This window comes from Heliangelus exortis, chromosome 1 (genome assembly GCF_036169615.1).
Source record: "Heliangelus exortis chromosome 1, bHelExo1.hap1, whole genome shotgun sequence".
NCBI classification, from domain to species: Eukaryota; Metazoa; Chordata; class Aves; order Apodiformes; family Trochilidae; genus Heliangelus; species Heliangelus exortis.
This window is the reverse complement of record NC_092422.1, coordinates 87407582-87427037: the sequence shown is the minus strand read 5'-3', so window position 1 is coordinate 87427037 and position 19456 is coordinate 87407582. Positions and strand designations below refer to the sequence as shown.

Genomic DNA, 19456 nt, shown 5'->3' with positions numbered 1-19456 from the left:
ATCAGTGTTAGCACTTTTCCTTTTTTTTGTATCTGACAGTAAATGTGCATTCCCCTCACTGAGCATCCAACCACCTCTTCCATTCAACAGAGGCTGAACTCACAGCAGTTCCCATTAAGCACGGTTACTGGTACCAATAACAAGTGGTAAGAAGTGTTCTGTGGCAATACAAAGCTGAGGGCAGGTGTCCAGAAGAGTGTGGTGGGTCCTCTTGTGGGGCTGAAGTGTGATGTGGGCTTTCAGAATGCCAGGGTACCACTGCTCTCCTCAGGTCTGTAGTTCTTCTCTCTGGAAAGCAAAATAATTTATGCATTTATTCAAATGGTCTTGTTGCTGCCTATTGAATTCTGAATGGGAATGACTTTTTTTTTACCCATTGTACTAAAGTGACTAAAGGGTGGCCAAAGGAGCTTGAGGTCTGCTGGAGCCAGTTTTGTCACCTGAAATTCATCAGAAAAACAACTCACCTCAACAGAAGAGGTGTGGTCAAATGCCCATTGAGTGAAGCTCAAACATATGAAGCTGAGCAAACACCATCAGCTACTCTCACTATTCTTGCTGCTTTATTTTCTCAACCTTGCACGAGCTAAGAAAGGAACACAAGGCTCATAAAGAAATATGGTTGTGGGGAATATAGGAATATATTAGTAATAATGCTAGACACTGTGTGCCTGGACATATCCATACAGGGAGTTAAATGGGTTTTGAAAGGGTTCCTTGTGTTCTTGTGTTTCATCTTGGTTGTTCCTTTGTTGTTTTTTTTTTCCTTTTTCTTTCCTTTTTCTTTTTCTTTTTCTTTTTTTTTTTTTTTTTTTTTCTCTTTCTTTTTTTTTTTTTCCTGGTGTGGGAAGCTTTCATATTTGCTCAGATTTAACAGCTAATGCATAGTATTTCTCAGACTGTAATGCATGTAGGTCACTGGTACTCCCCTTAGTGCTATAAACATTGTTTTCCTTCCTTGAGTAGAGTTTGTCAAAATAGACAGCAGAAATTAGGTGCACAGTGTTGGAGAAACATCTTGCTAAATGACATCAACTACTTTTCACTGCTTAGAGGAAAGCAATAAAGCACTTTCTTTGCATTCACGGGAGAGAGCCTTTAGGACAACATTTGAATGCCCCTGAAAATCTGAGAGGCAGAAGTGCTTTATTCAGATTTCAAATCTGGAAATGGAAGATTAGGGAACACAAATGCCTGATCATGCCTGGGACTAGATGATTGGCCCTGACAGGCCAGGGCTGCTATAAAATTTTTCAGAAAGAAATCCTGTAAAGGTTTATTTAGGGCCCGAATTCTTTATCTTGCAGTTTTGCCAGATAAACAAAACAAAATGGGCCCTTTTGGGTTAGAACAAAACGGGCCTCTTTCCTAACTCCTTTGCTAAGTCCTAGCTCCAAGGCTTAATTTAGTTTGAAGAAAGCACATAAACTCCTGCAGAGACTAAATGAACCTAAATCCACCATGAACAACAGCAGGTAAGAGCAGATCAGGACAATTATGTCTCAACCCAGATCTGGCAGGTGAGAGCCATTCCCTTGGTCCCATTTTCAAAGGCACACTAGTCCTACTTTCTTTTGCTTTGTTTCAGAGTCCATTAAAAAAATGTGTGCATTTCTATGCTGCAGCTGAAATGCCTTTCTAAGAGGATAAATTGATGGATTAATATTTTCATCTGAAGGATGTCTCTGTGAAAAATGCTAGCATTTAGCTAAACAAAGATTAAGCTATACTTTTTTTCCTCTTGATCACTTCATTATAGTGGAGATCTGTGCTTTCATTGGATGTAAACTCCTGATCTGAAATGTTTGGGCTTTTTTAATCTGCAAATGCATCACAATGATGTACATATTTGGGGGGAAGAAGAAGAGTATTACTCTAGGTCTTAAAGTTGTAAACATATTACCCTGTTTTCTTTAACCTTGTTGACTGATAGGTAGGCAGGTAATAGCATAAAACTTTGTGTGCAATGTAGGTTTTTAAAACAGGGTGTGTCATACAGTATACAGAACTGAAATTGCACAAATAAGCTTATTGTGGCCATTTTCTTGTCTGTCGATGCTTTATTGGCATTGGCACTTTGGTCTGAGGATGAAGTCACACATATTCCACACCCAAGATGAGGGCAGGAGTGGTTTCATCATGTGTCCATCACAATGGCACAGCTGGAGCTGGGAGCTGTATTGCTGGTGCTGGAGTGGCATAATTGGGTTGATTAATTAATTAAGTTATTCATTCATTTTGGCAAACTGGGTGCTGGAATAACAACTCTGTCACCTCACTGTGTAAGGAGCAGACCAGAGCAGGTTGGGATGTACTCTTTGGTGTTTAAGATGGCTTTGCAATGGAGCTAAGCAATGACAATTAAGAGCCTGTGCAGGGGTGCCCAACTGTGAGCTAAGTGTCTAGGATCCTACCAGGGCACCACCAAACACCGTTTGAAACATCTTAGGCACTTTGCCTGACCTCCAGCAGTTGGTCCAGAAGGCCTGAGGTGTCTCACAGATCCTCTGAGCCATATCTACCTGAGCCATAAGAGGGTATGTGAGACATTCTTATGGCAATGATGGATACAAACCAGGGCTAGCTGCAAATCCTTGCCCTTCTGCAGGGACACCCATGAGCCAGGCAGGACATGGGGCCTCTAAAATGGCCCCTAAAATGGCTCTAGATACCTCTGCTTAGGCCACAGATCCCTGTCTTGGAGCCCACCTAAAGCACAACGAATCCCCTTGCTCAACTGACTGAAACCAGCATCTCTCTGGCAGTGCTGGAGAGGTGATGACAGCAGAGAAACTGGTTGCTGGAGAGCAGGTTGCCCTTCCAGCAGGTGCAGGGGGCTGCAGCATCCCCCCACTTCCTTGCCTCTGATCTCCTCTCTTCTCCTTCCAGACAACACTGTTGCCCTCCTCTCACCAGTTTATCTGTCCCTGCTCAGCTTCCACTCCCAGGTGTTTTTGCAGCAGTTTCATGGCTTAAAGATAAAGTCTCCCGGCATCTGTTCCCTCGCCCCCCATCTCCACTCTGCCCTCTCACACCTCCCTTCTCTGAGTCTTAAGGACATCTCCCCAGTCACCTCCACGCATCTCTCCACTCTCTACCCCTGCCCTGCTGCTCCCCATGTCTCATTATGACCCCCACACCCTTCTCTGCCTTTTCTGTGCCCAAACCTTCCCAGATCCTCAGATGCACCCTCGGGTTACCCGTGTCCGTATGACACAACCCAGCTGTGACAAATCTGAACTAAATCCCATGTGGCACAGGCAGAGCAAAGTAACCACCAGAGACGGAGGCGCAGGCCAAACCCAGACCTCCATCTGTTCGTGTATCCAGTCCAGGAAGGAGGTAGTTCTGCTGTAGACTCCTGGCTTGTTCTTTTCTGCACAGCCCACGCCAAAGCTGGTGGTTCCCACCAACTTCCAGACACTCATATCTTCACATGCTAACGGGCCCCCGCTATCTCCCTGGAGAAGAAAGGATTAAAACTGTCAGTGTCCCAGAAAAAAAAGGGATTGTCTATTTGGGGGGTAGGGAGAGAAGTATAGTTCAGTAATTCAGAGTCTCTTCTGAAGTTTTTGCTCTGAAGGTTTTGCTCTGGGCCCTGGGGAAAGCATATGTTAGCAGAAGCTGAAGACTTCTGAGACATTTTTCTATCCCCATTTAGCAAGACAGTACAACAGAAGCAACACTGAAGCCTGCTCACAAGCAACATTTAGGTACCAGGGAGTGTGCCTGTCCTGCAGGCAGGGCATCACTAATCTGCAGTCTCCATGCCATGGTCCTGGTGTCTCACAGCTACTTCTCTCAAAATGCTTCTGCCTCCTGAGCTGAGCCCAGGGTTGCAACAGCAAGCTTGTGTCCCATCTCCTTCCCTGCCTGCTGCTGTCTGCAGTCTCACACACTGATTTCTGGTCCTTCCCAGACACTGTAAAAAGATTCAACTCAATGGACTCACATCTAAGCACTGAAAACTCTCAGTTTATTTTGCTGGGACAGCTTCCTGCCCTATGAGCATCAAAGCCGGCACAATTATGGAAAAAAAGAGAATTTGGAAAGAGCTTTTGACATAGCCATACATTTTGCCACTTGGAGCCATACACTGAGTGTGCTGCCTTTGGGCAGCTCTCCCAGACACCATGATGTTCTAGTGCCAGGTCCCATGCTGGGGTGATTGTTCAGACAGGTTCTTAAATGAAGATCTGTGCACCTGATGCTTTTGCTTTGTCTTATCCCACATACAACTGAGACTGAGCAACTCTGGAAACATGAAGTTCCTCCTAGGCCCTTGCTCTTCATCTACAATTAGCTAGGTGAGCCCATGCTGGTGTGTATGGGGATAAACTCTGGCACAAGGTGGGCACAATTGTGACTGACAGTGATTTCGAGTTACCACCCCACTGTGAAGGATCCTCTGATCCATCACTTCTATGAATCCCTGTCCCCCAGAATCATTACCAATTGTCTGAGTTACTCAAACACCTCTCACTTTCTTTCTTCTCCCCGCCTCACTCTACTTTTTCCAAAATCACAAGCTTCTGCTTCTCTCTTGATACATGCTTTTGACCATGGTGTTTCTACACCTTGAAGGTGTAGAGAGTGCACAGAGTGTAGAAGGTGCACAGAGTGCAGGACAGTTCATTGCAGAGGTCACAGGCAGGGTAAAGGAAGGATGGCACCATACTGTAGCATAATGCAAGAAATTAAAAAATGTCTTAAGCAAATTTGGCCTCAGAACTATCAGATATGATCCACAGAAGAAAGATAAGAAGGGAATTGTGGCACATGAATGCGTGCACAGTCGGTGATTGATGTTCATGGTAAACACAGTAAACGGCACAAAACCAAATGTTTGCCCAAGAAAAGCCTGGGTGTGCCTTCTGATAACTTATCATTCATGTTTTTCCATTGCTGTTGTTAATGAGCACAATTGCAGTTTGGAAACTTCCATACCTGGCAGGTGTCTACTCCTCCCTTTAGGAAACCAGCACAAAGCATTGAAGAAGTTATGATCCCACCGTAAACATCCCTGTGATTGCAAATTGCATTAGAAATCAAAGGAACACCTGCATAATTCATGGTGTCAGATGTATCACCTGTTAAAAAAAAAAAAAGAAAAAAACCCACACAAAAAGGTAAAAAAATAAACCTCTCTATCTTTGAAACTAATCTCTAGTTACAAACAGAAAATGGTTTTGCATGTGAAGAACTGGCAAACAAGAGTGAAAGAAATATGGTTGAAATGACAACATACAAGTAAGGCAACTAGACACCACATCACTTACAGAATCCAGTAACTAGCAGCAGTATAGAGCTGTAAATTATCACAATATGTAATATAAAGCTGTACATTATATATTTCTACTACAAACTAGACAATCAATAACAGCAATGGACTTAAAGGCTAGTTGCACACTGTCTTCAATAGCAGTGCCAAAATTTGTTTCAAATTTATCTCCTGTTAGACAACAAATCACCTGCAATCATCTGGTATATTTTATAAATATTTATTTTACTTTATTCAGAGTCTGAATGAATCATTTCTACTAGTAGGAATATTTGCACACCATCTATTGCAAATTCATAGGTGTTTTTTTATGTGGTAAACCTACCTTTCACTATTATCTGTAGGTCAGGTAACATACTGTTCATGTTCTCTGAACAACAGGAACATTTTACATGAAACAAATGAAGAATGATGAAAAACAGTGACCTGAGAATGTATACATCTTTCACACGGAAGTCATAGTAATTCAGTAGGTATTATTGACTAACGTGATCTGTGAGTCATGGGAGGGGGGGAAATAAATCCTTTTTTCTTTTTGACATTATTCACAGATCCAATTCATACGTCATCCAGCCTGCCTGAAAAGGAGTACATACTTTCTCTGAAAAAATGGGTGGTTGATTCTTGCATTCGTGCTGTGCTTTCTACACTTCAAGTGATAAAAGGCAGAGCCTGTTTGACTGAGGTACAGTAAAACCCTCAGGATGGTGTTGCTATCTATATGTCATTTTCAACCTTTTCAAAGAGTATAATCATCCATTCCTTGTGATTAGGGTTAGTACAGCACTTTTGTCTCCTTTGGCCCCATGCAGTTCAATGTGAGCATACAATTTAGGAATATTCTTTTTCCACATACTCCAGACAATTTAATGTTGAGCAATGCTCAAAAAAAAATCCTGTATCTACTTTATGCAAGGTGTTCTTAAATGGTATATGCCTATACATAGGTCGATGTACTGTATAGCACTGGATATAGGGGTTTAGAACCTTTCTCAGTTTTGGTAGGTTTTTACACTCTCTTGAGTTGGGGTTGTTTGGCTTGGAGTAGAGAGGGCTCCAGGGAGACCTTTCAGTGGCCTTCCAGAACCTGAAGGGGCCCACAAAATTTGGGGAGGATCTTTTTACAAAAGCATGTAGTGATAGTTGACAGATAATGGCTTTAAAATGGAAAAAGGTAGATTTAGGTTTGACATTAGAAAGAAATCAATGATTATGACAGCAGTGAGACACTGGAACAGTCCACTGGGAGGTATCCCTGCCCATGGCAGGGGTGTTGGAACTAGATGATCTTTAAGGTCCCTTCCAATAAAAATCATTCTATCATTCTATCATTCTATGTTTTCATGTAGTATACTCAACAGCAGACAATCAAAAATACCTCCTTCCACAGTTGCTCCCCATCCTGATACCCAACACATTTTCCCTTCTGGGAACTGTTCACCAAAATTAGGCAGACAAATTGGCTCTATGTGACCTATTCAAAGACAAAAAAAAAAAAAAAAAAAAAAAAAAAGAGAGAGAGAGAGAAGAAATAATTGCTTTGAAAATGGAGAAAAAAATTGTATGCCTCAATAAAACTTGAGGATTTAACTTGCAGTGAAGTTGTTACAAAAATCACCAAATCCACACATCAAATATCCTGGCAGCTCTGCAGGTCTTTTGTTTCATGGCCAAGGTATGAAACAACATTTGTGCCAGGACTAATTAGTTTACAGCATGAAGAAACAGAAGGAAGTATTGGCATGTCAGTAATTGCAGCATGAGCAAACAAGAAATGCACCACGTACGCTCTGGGGTGCTCTTTGCTTCCCACTCATAGAGTTCTAGGACCTCTCTACTCTGTGGTGCTGAATGCCATGCAATATTATCAGTGTTTGATGCTTGTGAAGACAAGATGCAGTGTGTCGAGATGAGCTGGTACTGATCAAAAAGAGGTAAGGCATGAGGTATTTATTACTGGGCAGTTCCTAGGGGTTCAGTTCTCAAGCCTCCAAACCCCCCAAGCTGCCCCCATTTCCCCTAGGGCATAGAATGTATGTAGGTCAGGCATGAAGCCATTACTGTTCTTGAAAGCCTCCCAAGCAAAAAACAACAGCACTAGCTAAGATACAAAATAAAACAAAATCAAGCTTAATTTTAATTCAAATTGAAAATTTGAACTATTTCAGGACACTTGATTTTGGAACTGATGATCTAGGTGTGTCAGAGGGAGCCAGCTCCCCTTTGCAGAGAGCTCACAATGATTAGGAGGCAGTGGCAGGTGATCATGTAAATTTATACAATATCATTACACATTATTTCAATTCACTATCTGTGTTAGCTATACGTAGCATCCTAATGAGAAAATATAGTTTTAGTTCAAAAGCATCATTATATTTGTTTCCTATTCTTCCCTTTGAAATCTATAATCCCTATACACACATAAAAGACATAAAAATCTCTGTGACCTCCAAGTAAAATGAGGTGGGGCGTTTATTTTAGATAGGAAAAATATTTAGAAAGAATAAAGTTAATGTTTGTCTATTATAAAATGTTTTCAGGAAGCCAATACCAGAAATTACTGGGAACTTTCTACAGAGCCCTGAGCCCATGGTGTTGCTCTCTCTGCCTGGATATGGAGTTCCTGATATTGAGGCTGGAGGAGTTTTGCCATTGTATTCTGAACAGGGATTGCTGCCTTGCAGCTCAGCAGAAAGCTGACTACATCTACTCTGCACATCTCTCATCAGTTTTAGAGATGGTGGAGATCCACTTGACTGTCCTGGGTCAGGCATAGGACACCAACAGAAATTTCCCATACTGTGATTAAAAAAGACCCTTCTCGCTTTTAGCTAGAAAGGTGAAAAAGTCAAGTGAAAGCTAACAGAAAGAATTACCATTGAGAGCAAGCGGTTCTGCCAGTTTCATCAGTGCTATATCATTTCCCATTGTCTTGGGTTTATAATTTCGATGGTATATAATTTTTTCCACTGAATATGGATGAACCTGGGTGTCTTGCTGAGTCACAAAACCAACCTGCACACTCCATGAGCTCGGCAAGTACAGGCTGAAACAAGAGGTAGAAGAGAATGAAAAAACTTCAAGAAAACCCTCGGGTTTTCTAATTGTCCCCTGAGCTTACAAACCACACAAAACTCTACAAGGGAGTCACTACAGCCGGCTGTACTTTCTTACCTATCTATTAATACTGGCTATGTATTGTGTGTAATTTCCAAAAATACAGGAAGGGTGACTGATTTTAGTAACACAGTGGGTCATTAGTATATTATTTGTGCGGTTCTCTACAAACACATTAGGGCTTTGCAATCCTTACAAAGGACCTTACAAAGCCTTCTGCCTTCCTATGTGATGCCACAGCAGTCGATGCTGCTGCCTGGCACATCTGTACTCTGCCATCTGGCTAGCTCAGTGGCACTTGTAGCAAGGCATTTTCAATGGAGAGTCTTTCCTTCTGCCCCCAGTTCATGAGCAACCACATCTCTCAGTCTCCAGCATACAAGCAGCTCTTCTTGGCTTCACCCCATCAGGCTTGCTGTGAGTTGATGCTGGGAGAAGGCTCCAGGGTTGTGGGCTGAGTTGCCAGGTCCCATCCCTGTCAGCCTTTGTACACACCACAAACAGCTGGATTGTGCAGCACAGTGCTAAGGACAAAAGCTCTAAAAGGCTTAATTCCTAAGTAACTATTTTTATGGCAACACAGGGCCTTAAAAGTGGATCTCAGAGAGGGATTTGTCTGTCCCATCTTTTCTTTCCACTGGGTAAAAATACATCCTACAGGATTTGTTCAGAAGCAGTCATCCATGCTCTGGGCACCTAAAATTGGTCAAACAGATCCCATTTTAGCTGTCTAAATGTCTTTGGCAAAAGTAGCCTGAAGTTTGTAATAGTGAGAAGACCTTTCCTGCAGATCTGGCAACAAAAAAAACTCCATAACCGGTCAACTCATTATAAATAAGTGAGAGGCCTATACTTATAGTTACACAAGGAAGAAGAGTCTAAATAACTGTTTAGCATCTACTTACAACTCAAATACTACTTCACACAGCACAAAAAAGAGCAGAGAGTGTATGCTAAAGCACATTAAGCACAGTATAATAACCACTCTTTGCTTCTGTTACCTTGAAGAGGATCCTGTAATTTATTGAGGAGCTTCAGAGTACCAGAGCAGCCAAATACAAATTCCTCCTGAGCTGTTAACTCACATGCAATGTACAGAAATTACAGTTTGGGATACCTAAAATCTAGCACTTAAACATTGCTTTAGCCTGATTTCCCAGGGAGATAGGAGTGCCCAGAATACCCGAAGACTGGGGCACCTGATTTGGACCACTTCTTGGGGAGGTTTTTGTTCAACAAACACTTGCACTGATGCAAGAAGACAAAGAGATGTTTCAAATGCCACTGAGCACACCCATGATGTAAGGATAACCCACTCTCTCCTGCAGTTTATTTTTAAGAGAAAGCATGGTGTATTAGCCCTCCTCGGCAGGGGGACATCCCGAGCAAGACGATTTGGGGACTTACTCATAGACACAGTGGGCAGCTGTGATGATCCAGCGTGGGGTGATGACGGACCCTCCGCAGAGATGGTGCCCTTGGAACTGCAGGCTGACCTGCCAGGGCCACTGCCGGGGGGAGGACGGGATGCCCCCCACAATCCGTGACCCATAGCTGGCCCGTGTCCCACACACTGCCAGAAAGCAAGGTTATGGTCCACGGGGGAAATGTAAGCGTGGTTTTGTCACCTTGTCCCCCTCTACTCCCAGCCTTGCTGAGGTCTCTGCAGGAGAACTGTCCCTGTTTCCATTGCCCACAACTCCAGCTGTGACTTCCCCCAGAAGCTTCTCCTCTTTCCTCTCATCCCTACAGCATTGTTCCTGGCGGTATGGGAGGTGTGGGGATCAGATCTTCTCCCTTCAGATGTAGTGCTCAGCTGAGCTGTGAAACCCACTGTTCTTCCCTCCTTCACTACACAGGGTCCTGGGGGCCCATGTAGTAGGCAGGCTGAAGCATCTCCTCTCCCCTGGTAATTATTTTTCTGGAGTTTTTTTGTGGTTTTGTTTGATTTATTTTTTTTTTTTACTTTTTATATCTGAAAACTAGCTGACATGGAGAGATGAAAGTTCCAATCTTAAGACAGAATTTGCCTTTCCCAGATGAGATGGCAATTAGTTGGAATTATGCTATTGGTCCACAGACCCAAGTCACAATCCTGAAATGTCTGCTTCCTATTGTAATTCTCACCAAAACACACCTACTGCATGGTGCTCCCAATCCACTTTCCCAGCCTGTCCCTTTCTGAAATTCTTTTAAAATAAGCAATATAATTTTCCTTTGGTTGGATAAAATTATAGTATAGTATACTGTTGTATAGTATAGTATAGTATGGTTTAGTATGGTACGGTATGGTATGGTACACAAATTCTCCCAACTTTTGCCATGCAGGCAAAAAAAGACAGTTTCTGATTCTCTTTTCGCTTTTCCTGATTCTTACCCAAACATTTTAAGATGATCACATTGCCAGATGTGCATTCCTCTCTAAGATGAAAAGACAGTGCAGTGTTAGTCCCAACTGACAAATACTGGTTGTTGTTGGTTTTTTTTTTCGATATTGTGTCACCTTCCTGTACAGCTCTGCACACATAAATGTAAATATCTCATATATTGAAAGAGGCACAAAGTAGTGCACTCATGCAATCTACTTAAGCTATTTAATGAAATACTTAAGTTAGGGGCATCTAGCTGAAGGGTGTAAGTTAGGAGCAGAGACACTCTCAGGAGCATGCAGATCATACGCTGTCTCTCTGAAAAGTGTCTCACTCTTCCATGAGAGGAGGCTCATCAGCAATTTTCAACATTTGATCTGCAGTCTCCTTGGACCCATAGCTTGTTTCTCATTGAAAGGTGATTAAGAAAAACAAGCAATTGTCAGGAGAAAGAAATGGACCATACAGGGTTCATAAGCCCACTGGGAAATATCTAGGGATCTGTAAACTGAAACAAACTGCTGTACAATGGGAAAAGATAAGTGCCTGGTGTCTATCTGTTTGCAAAACAAAAATAACCAAAATGGGTCGTGGGACACATAGGCTTTCCAAATAGCTCATTTTAAAGCCTTTGATGACTTTAATGGGCCTTGGATCAGGCTCCTCATTAGTGTACCAGCAGCATACTTGCTCTATGATGAGTCACAACACCAACCACTTATGAAGAGCTACATGACTGAAAAAATATGCAACAATTTGAAACTATTAGTAATTCTCCTATTCAATCTATCTCTCTGCCAGAATGAACAAGGTGAGACATACCTGAGGTTTGTTGCATTGTGCAGGGATGTCACTTGATCAGCTAATAACCAGTGGCTGAGGGATACGAAATGTCTTTGAAACTGTTTTTCAACTGCAGCCACAGGCAAGTAACCTGAACTCACAAAACTGCAAATAAACCATAAACACAGCTTCCTCAGACAGCATTTCAGTAATCTGTTTAAATAATTCAGCAGTTCTGCTAATGAAAACCCAGTGTGGCAACCACAATAAGCAGATTCTGATGCTTGATAAGTAATCCCATCCTCCCCAAGAAACACTTCTTATAATGTGAACATATTTTTCATACAATCATGTGTGGAAGTCACACATGCTAAGAGGCTTTTAGCTGGCATACAAAGTAAATTTTAGTTCTAATATTGCACTAAGTCTTTTATTGTAACAGTGTGGCAAATTTCCTAAAGCACTAACAAGCTCAGCTGCTTTTCTAGAATTATGTTTTGCAGCAGGGATGATGAATAATTTAATTTTTTTTTCTTCTCTTTTGCACTGAACAAATGAGAGGTATTTTATCCTAAAGAAACAATAATTTGTTCCAAGAAGCTTTATACCCCTGACTATAATACGCAGAAATCAGGATTACTCCATGTTAAGAAATAACAGAGAATCACTTCAAGTCGCAACTTCAAATGCTTCCTTAAATCTGAAAATTTGTGAATGAAATGGTGCTTTTCTAGGGGTAGGATCAATCCAATAAGAACCACCTCACCAGGTTTTTCTCTAATTGTGAGGTGGACTGTAATTCCTTACAGATACAGGGTCATGAATTGTATATATAACTTTTCTACTGAGGAAATAAACAAAATGGAAAATGTTTATATGTTTTTTAGTGTCTTTCTGACAGACTGCAAGCTGCTAGGGAGATGAGTAGGACTTGGGCATCTGCAAGCCATAAGGAAAATGTAACCAGACTTTTGTATTTAGCCATCACCCAGGATTTATATCAGTAATAAATGGCAGTTGCAGTGCACATGTACCCAGGACTATTTCCCACATCATCCAAATGCGGGAACAGTGTCATTCACAAAAGCAGAATTCTCTTTTAAAGCACGGATGAATACAAAGTTTTGTTTGAAAGCTTGAAAACCTGTTTGTTCAAAATGCCAAATAAAATTTATTTCATATTGTATTCATACCTTGAGAAACCCAGGTGTTTGCAGGTTGTATTTCCATACTCTGCTCTCCAGTCATCAGAGCAGACTGTTCGCCAGGATCCAGAGGTGAACACTTGCAGCACTGCTTTCTTGCCACTCAGCCTGACTTTGAGAGTCAGAAGAAAAAACCTGAGTGAGTTGTGAAAAAGAGGCACTAGGTATACAATACATACACAACTGTATGTGTGTCATGCACCACTGTGGCATCTGCATTTCTTGGCTCATTCAGTTTTTACTACTTTTCTCTTTCATCACTTCGATTCTTTGACAGAATTTTTCTGTGATTCTATTTTCCCCCTTCTTAAGGAAGGGAGCCAAGGTACACTGAGCTAGAACAGCCAGGAGAAAAAGTCTATGCTCATGTGAATGTATAGGGGATGCTAGTTCTAATAAGGAAGGAGAAGGCTGCCTTGCTGGTAACAGTGAGTTGGAGTTGTAGATGAGTGGCACCAAGGAAACAATCATGATAAGAGATGAACAGAGAGGTGGGTGCATTTGTATCCACCTGCTCATGGAGGGGATAAAGGAGGAGAGGAGAAAGGAGGGGAGAAGTGTGCAAGTTGGGAGCTTGTCCACCTGCACCATCCTGGCTCTGCTCCCTTCACCCAGCCTGGCACAGGGATGCGCTGACCCATGGAGCTGGCACTGACTGCAAGCTGTGCTGCCTCTGGACAAGAGACCAAAATAAATAAGTAAATACTGCAGGATGCCCAGACAGAGCCATCCTCCACAGTCCTTCACGTTGCCATGTCCTCCTCACCCCTACACCAGCTCTTCTCCTGGGCTGAAGAGTCCAGGGTGAGCAGGAGGCACAGAGACCTAGGGAAGGGCACATCTACATGGTCTCCCCAGGGAGAAGGAAGACCACACACATGGGCACTGCTGGAGGGGGGGTGTTTCTGCGGATGCCCATAGGACAGTGTTATGGCATTGCAAAGGCAGACAAGAAAGGCTGATGTCCACAGGCTCCACATGGGCCTGAAGAGAAAACATGCAAAAGGCTGAGAACATTGCTCGGGGTTAGCTGGAGCCAAAAGTTCGTGGTTCTTCTCATTCCTCAAATTGCACAGGTGGAAAGGTCTGCTGTCTCCTTACCTGTAGGTACAGAAGTTACTGTACGTACCAGTTACAAGAGAACTAATCTAAAGATCAGTTACTCTCTTTACTAACATAGATAATATATATAATATATCCTAAATATTAGAGTTCTTTCCCTCCAGTGGCTGCAAACACCACTGTCATCTTCCATAGCACAGGACAGGGAGGGATCATTGAAAATGGCCATGTGATGCCAGAGACCACTGCAGAGAGAAGCTCAGACCACAGTAGCATACATTTCACACACAAAGCAGCAAACTCCACAGTACACAGTGCATAAAAGGCAGTGATTATCTGTTCCCATGTCCCTTTAAAAATAACAGGCTCTTGCAATCTTCAGAACTGGCACAGTGTAACTGTGTGCCAGTGAATACAGATAATGCTGTATATATATACCATAATGCAGTGATGGTCTAAATAGCAGGCAGAGGAAGGCCTACTAGTCAGGAAACATCTATACTTCTAATGGAGAAACATCCCCAGAATGGCAGTAGCAACATTCAGCAATCGTTGTATTTATATTCAGAGCAGTTTGATTTCTCACAAACTGTAAATAAATACCTCAGAGAGATTGTTCCTCTAAAGTGATGATTTAGATCATCAGAGAACCACAGAATTGCCATGGTTTCAAAAGACCTCTAAGATCACTACATTCAACTGTCAAGATCCCAATTCCCCCACCAAGAAATAAAAAATATATACATCAACATGTCATTAAGTGATTCATCCACATGTTTTTAAATACCAGCAGGGAATCCATCAGTCTCTATCTTTCTTGTCTCACCCAAACTCTTTACAACATGCATTTCTTGACAAAATGCTAGATGCTACAGGAAAAGGTAGAAGGGATTTATAATCAAATTTAAATTACCACATCCATACTCATCCTCCCCTTCTTTACAGTTGAAGACACCATTGCACCTGGCTGATTTCTGGATACATTTAAAGGATGATCGGCAGCGAAACTTCCCAATGCAGTTGTATTGGACTAAGAAGAATGAAAACAAAACAAAACAAAAAACAGGGTGTTGAAAACACACTTGGATATTAATTTAACACTTCTGACAGGAAGGAAAAGACAGTTCCCGTACTCTAGGAAATTTTGAAATACAACCTGGAGGTTGGTACATGGTGCAGCTAAACTCATCCATTAATGATGATTTGTAGGATGAGTCAACCTTGCTGTCTGTGCTCCCTCTACTCAGTTTATGTTTCACTCCAGGGCAAAGTTTCTGCCTGGTGCCCCAGCCCCTCAGCAGCAAAGAGCTTATTACTTTTACAGGTGTGAAGGAACCCTCAAGCATTGATATAATTGGCACCTAGACCTGGGCAGGTCACACTTTCCAGTTACAAATAAAGTAATTCTGCATTTTCTTGCCAGAAGTTGTTTGTGACAGGGAAAAGCTCTTTAATTCATTGGAAACAAATTTAAAGAACTAAATGACAGGGCAAAAATATGGTGTATGCAACCTGAAGCTTCTCACAGTTTCTAAACTCTTAGCTCACACCTGAGAGGAATGGGTGAAGTTTTACTAGAGAATGTTTTCCTGAAGCTGTGGGTTCCCTATTGTTGTAAATATTACACCAGTCCTCTCACAAGAGCTAGATGTATTTTATCCCTACATGTAAATAAAATTTAAAAGCATCACATAAACAAGATTTTTCACTTCAGCAAACAAGCCACAGTAGCAGTTTAATTCCATTCTAAGTAAAAGACTCATGAAAATTTAAGCATGTGAATGGTTAAGTGAGAACTTAATGAATAACTAATTGTACTCACCACCCAGGCCAATGGCAACTGCTAGGATTACTGCAATCAACAAACCACAGATATATGGAAAGTATTTTAGGGCAAAAAAAGCCTGGCATATTGAAGGTGGTTCGATATCTCCTAGAAAGCAAACAGAGAGAGCAGCTCCTGTGAAGTTGCACCAGCTTGAGTCTGCAATGAAAATGATTTATCTAACATTAAGCTAGAAGTTAATAGTAACCCCTGCAAAAAATTAGTGAGTTGACCTGAACTGGAAGGATTCAGAACCCCAGGCCCTTGAGCAAATATGTCTTCAAGTGTTTTGGGGCTGTCTGGTGCTCTCATACACCCCTTCAGCATTAGCCTGGGGAGGGGTCTGAACCATGCCCTTACAGAGCACCTGGCCCTGCCTCACTGTCATCAAGAATACAAGCTCTTAAATTCTGTTTTCATGGGCTACATCTCACTGCAAACCTTAGAAATATACAAGCACCCCTCCTGAAAACTTGAGTCCTGGAAAGAAATTGAAATTTAGACCCATTTTATTTTGTGTCATCAAACCTGTGTGCAGGGTACAGGTATATTCTCCGAAGACTTCAGAAAGCTCAAGTGGGCTAACAAATTCTTTCAGTGGAAGTATCAAAGAACAAATTAGTTTGAGTTTCCTCTTTTTGACTGTTTTCTCTGTGATGCTTTCTGACTCCAAGCCCATGGTCCCAGTGCTCCCTCCAGCAGCAGTCCCAGATGGAGGCTGCTCTGAGAACTGTGTCTCAGTGGAAACCCTCGGAAGAGGATGGAAGCCACATAGCTCTGCCTGGTGCCCCAAGGAGCTTAGTTCTATACGTGATGCATTCCTCCTGAGCTGGCATAACAGAGGCACAGAAACAAGTAAGAGGAGCATATAGATTTGAACAGGGGTAGGGATTTTGGAAAAAGACAGGACTAACTAGTAAATAGATTTTCAAGACAAGGAGTGGGAAAGTCACTGGTCCTTTTGGACTCATAAACAAGGTTAACAGAAGATGATAGAAAACTGAATTTGCAGAAAACAGGACCCCCAAACTTGCCTTGAAAAATGTGGGAAAAGGCAATTGGCTCAAAGTTTTGCTGTAAAGACAAAAAGAGAACTGAGCAATGGCTCAAGTCTGAGTTTTGAGTTTTCAAGGAAAAAAGATGCATCTTAAATTAAAAGGTACATCAGTAGCAATTGCTGAATACATTTCATGAGCTGAACTGGTCCTGCTCATCAGCCACCTCCTTAGTGGACCTCAACTTAGTGGTATTGTCAGTTTGGAAGACAACAACAGATTCCACTGAAAATAATGAATAGTTCACTTGTTTCAAATGTATTTAGTATACAAAGAACAAACTATGGGAAAATAGTATTCACAGCTCTGTCCTGGGTACACACAGGAACTGGCAGAAACTTTTCTTCAATTTTAATTCATGCAGCTCTTCACCCCCTCATTCTTTCAGCTCTGAATTAAGATTGGCAAACCTTTGCAATCAGTCAAGGGTGAGGAGTCTCCCATTCCTTATAGACTCACAAGTCCCAGCCCACACAGACTCTCTCAGCATCAGCTGAATAACTGGTTTTGGCAATGGAGTTGGTGTCTGGTATGCCAAAAATCTTAAATAGCTGTAGAAGCTAATAGACTAGAAAAATTAAACTGCTCTGTCTTCATCCTTGATGCTCAACTTGCCTCTGATGAAGTCAATGGTTGTTTTTGTTATGAAATCTATGGGAAGCAGCAAACTTGCATGCTATTCCTCCAGGGATGCTGTTCTGTATACTCAGGTTTTCAATGGACCAGTTTTCAGGTTGGTAAAACTTCAAATTAAGCTGTTCAAAAATGTGTCTGAAAGTCATAGACAAATATTTGCTATGTGGTTGAAGTGTGTGAATTATCTGGCTGTGAAAAATGCTTGCATACAGAAGCTGACACGAGGTGTCATCACCTGCTAATGTGCCGGCAGACCTCACAGCTGCTGGAGTGAGGTTGTGTTTCTTCTCCCTGTAAGTGATTGTTTTCTCTGACTGAGTGGGCAAGAGTAGTTTTGCAAGGCTAAAGAACTGTATTAGCCTCTTAGATTACAAAGGTCAAAAAGCTGTGCAGTATTCCTACCAGAACCATCTGCACTGGGATCCACTTTTGCCTGTGGTATGAAGAAAAATCTTTTGAAGGAAAACTGGATGGGTACTGGTGGGTCATCCTCTGCAATAGTGATGATTTCAAGACTTCCAGTAGTGGGATTTGATTCTTCTACCTGACTCAACTGGAGAGAAAAAAAAAAAAAAAAAAAGAAGAAAAAAAAAAGTAATCACCTTGTAACATATTATTATAGAATGATAGAATCATAGAGTAGTTTAGGTTGGAAGGAGGCTTTAGAGATCATCTAGACCAACATCCTCCTGCAATGAGCAGGGACATCTTCAAATAGATCATGTTCATCAGAGCTGCATCCAATCTGATCTTGATTGTTCCCAGGGATGGGGCCTCTACCACCTGTCTGGGCAACCCGGTCCAGTGCTTCACCACCCTCAGTGTAAAACATTGCCCCCTTATATCTAGTTTAAATCAACCCTATTTTAATTGAACAACCCTTGTCTTATTGTGACAAGCTGTGCTAAAAAGTTGGTCCCCATCTTTCTCACAGACACACTTTAAGAGGGTGTCTGAAATGTCACTACAAGGTCCCCCCAGAGCCTTCTCTTCTCCAGGCTGAACTACCCCAACTCTCTCAGCCCCTCTTCATTGGAGAGGGCCTCCAGCCCTCTAATCATTTTTGTGGCCCTCTCTGTTAATGAGAAAAGGTCTTATAATCAATTTACCAGCAAACTACTCAAGTTAATTTGTGTTCAAATTTGTTGAACCACTGTAGCTACTTCTAATAACTCACACTGGGGTTGTGAATCCGCTCTCTGCTCTTTAACTGCAATAAGAAACATGAGAAAGGTTAAAAAGCATATGACACCTGCACTGCACCTGCAGGATCTGCATGCAGGGGCCCACTGAATTTTACCCCAGAAAACCTTTGACCATTTTCTACACAGTGAAAAACAACTAGAATGGGCTACACCAGAACTCAGGGCAAACAGTTTTGAAATGCTAATTTCTGGCTCTGGTTCTGTACCCTGTCACTAACAACAAAAATCAGACTTTTGACCCCACAGTGGTGTCAAGTAGGTCCAGGTTTGTAAAAGAGAGTGGACCTGGTAAGCTGTAAAAAGTGATGTAAAATTTTGTAGAGTCAGTCTTAGAAATTATTACAATGACACATTTTAGGCAAAGAATGTTTTGTCTATGACACTGTAACCTTAAGTCACCTGCAACATCTTTTCACCTTTCAGCAAACAACTGCAATAAGGGCTCTACTCTTTCATTTGTACATTTCAATGACCATAAATTAAATATTATTTAGAATATACTATCTTTAAGGCAGAGAAAAGGATATCTTGCTCTTCATGATTTTTAAAGCTGCCTCTCAGGAAACAAAACAGCATTGTGCAGAGTACTACACAGAAGTTGACACTGACGTGTTGTTTATTTAGTGGACACCGCACGCCCCCAAATCTTCACTCACCTCTTCCTGAGAAGTCATAGTTAAAGGCAAAACCGTTTCCTGTCTTCATTATCAAAAGAAACCAAGAGGAATTTGTGAGGTCGCTAAGCCAGTTTGCTCTGAAAAGGTTTCAGCCCAGCCACCCGCAGCTGCCTGCTCATTCATCCCCTGTTGCACTCAGTGTTAGAGCAGCAGCAGCTGTAACTCAACCTGGTGAGGGGTATCAGGTAGCCCCGGCTGGCATGGCTACGGAAAAGGGAAGATAAAAATTCAGCATGCTTTT

The 19456-nt window shown here is 41.9% G+C and overlaps 1 protein-coding gene across 1 annotated transcript; it reads right to left on the bottom strand.

The window, feature by feature from the left end:
* Nucleotides 1–267: 267 nt before the first annotated feature.
* TMPRSS3 (transmembrane serine protease 3) lies at nt 268–19212 on the bottom strand. Its single transcript, XM_071758481.1, has 13 exons — nt 19195–19212; nt 17736–17877; nt 15640–15750; nt 14731–14847; nt 12744–12867; nt 11590–11715; nt 10776–10819; nt 9806–9971; nt 8158–8327; nt 6660–6755; nt 4948–5090; nt 3309–3461; nt 268–288 (listed from the first exon to the last, which is right to left on the bottom strand). The coding sequence occupies exons 1-13, from the start codon at nt 19210–19212 to the stop codon at nt 268–270; spliced, it is 1431 nt and encodes a 476-aa protein (XP_071614582.1).
* Between the last annotated feature and the right edge of the window lie 244 nt (nt 19213–19456).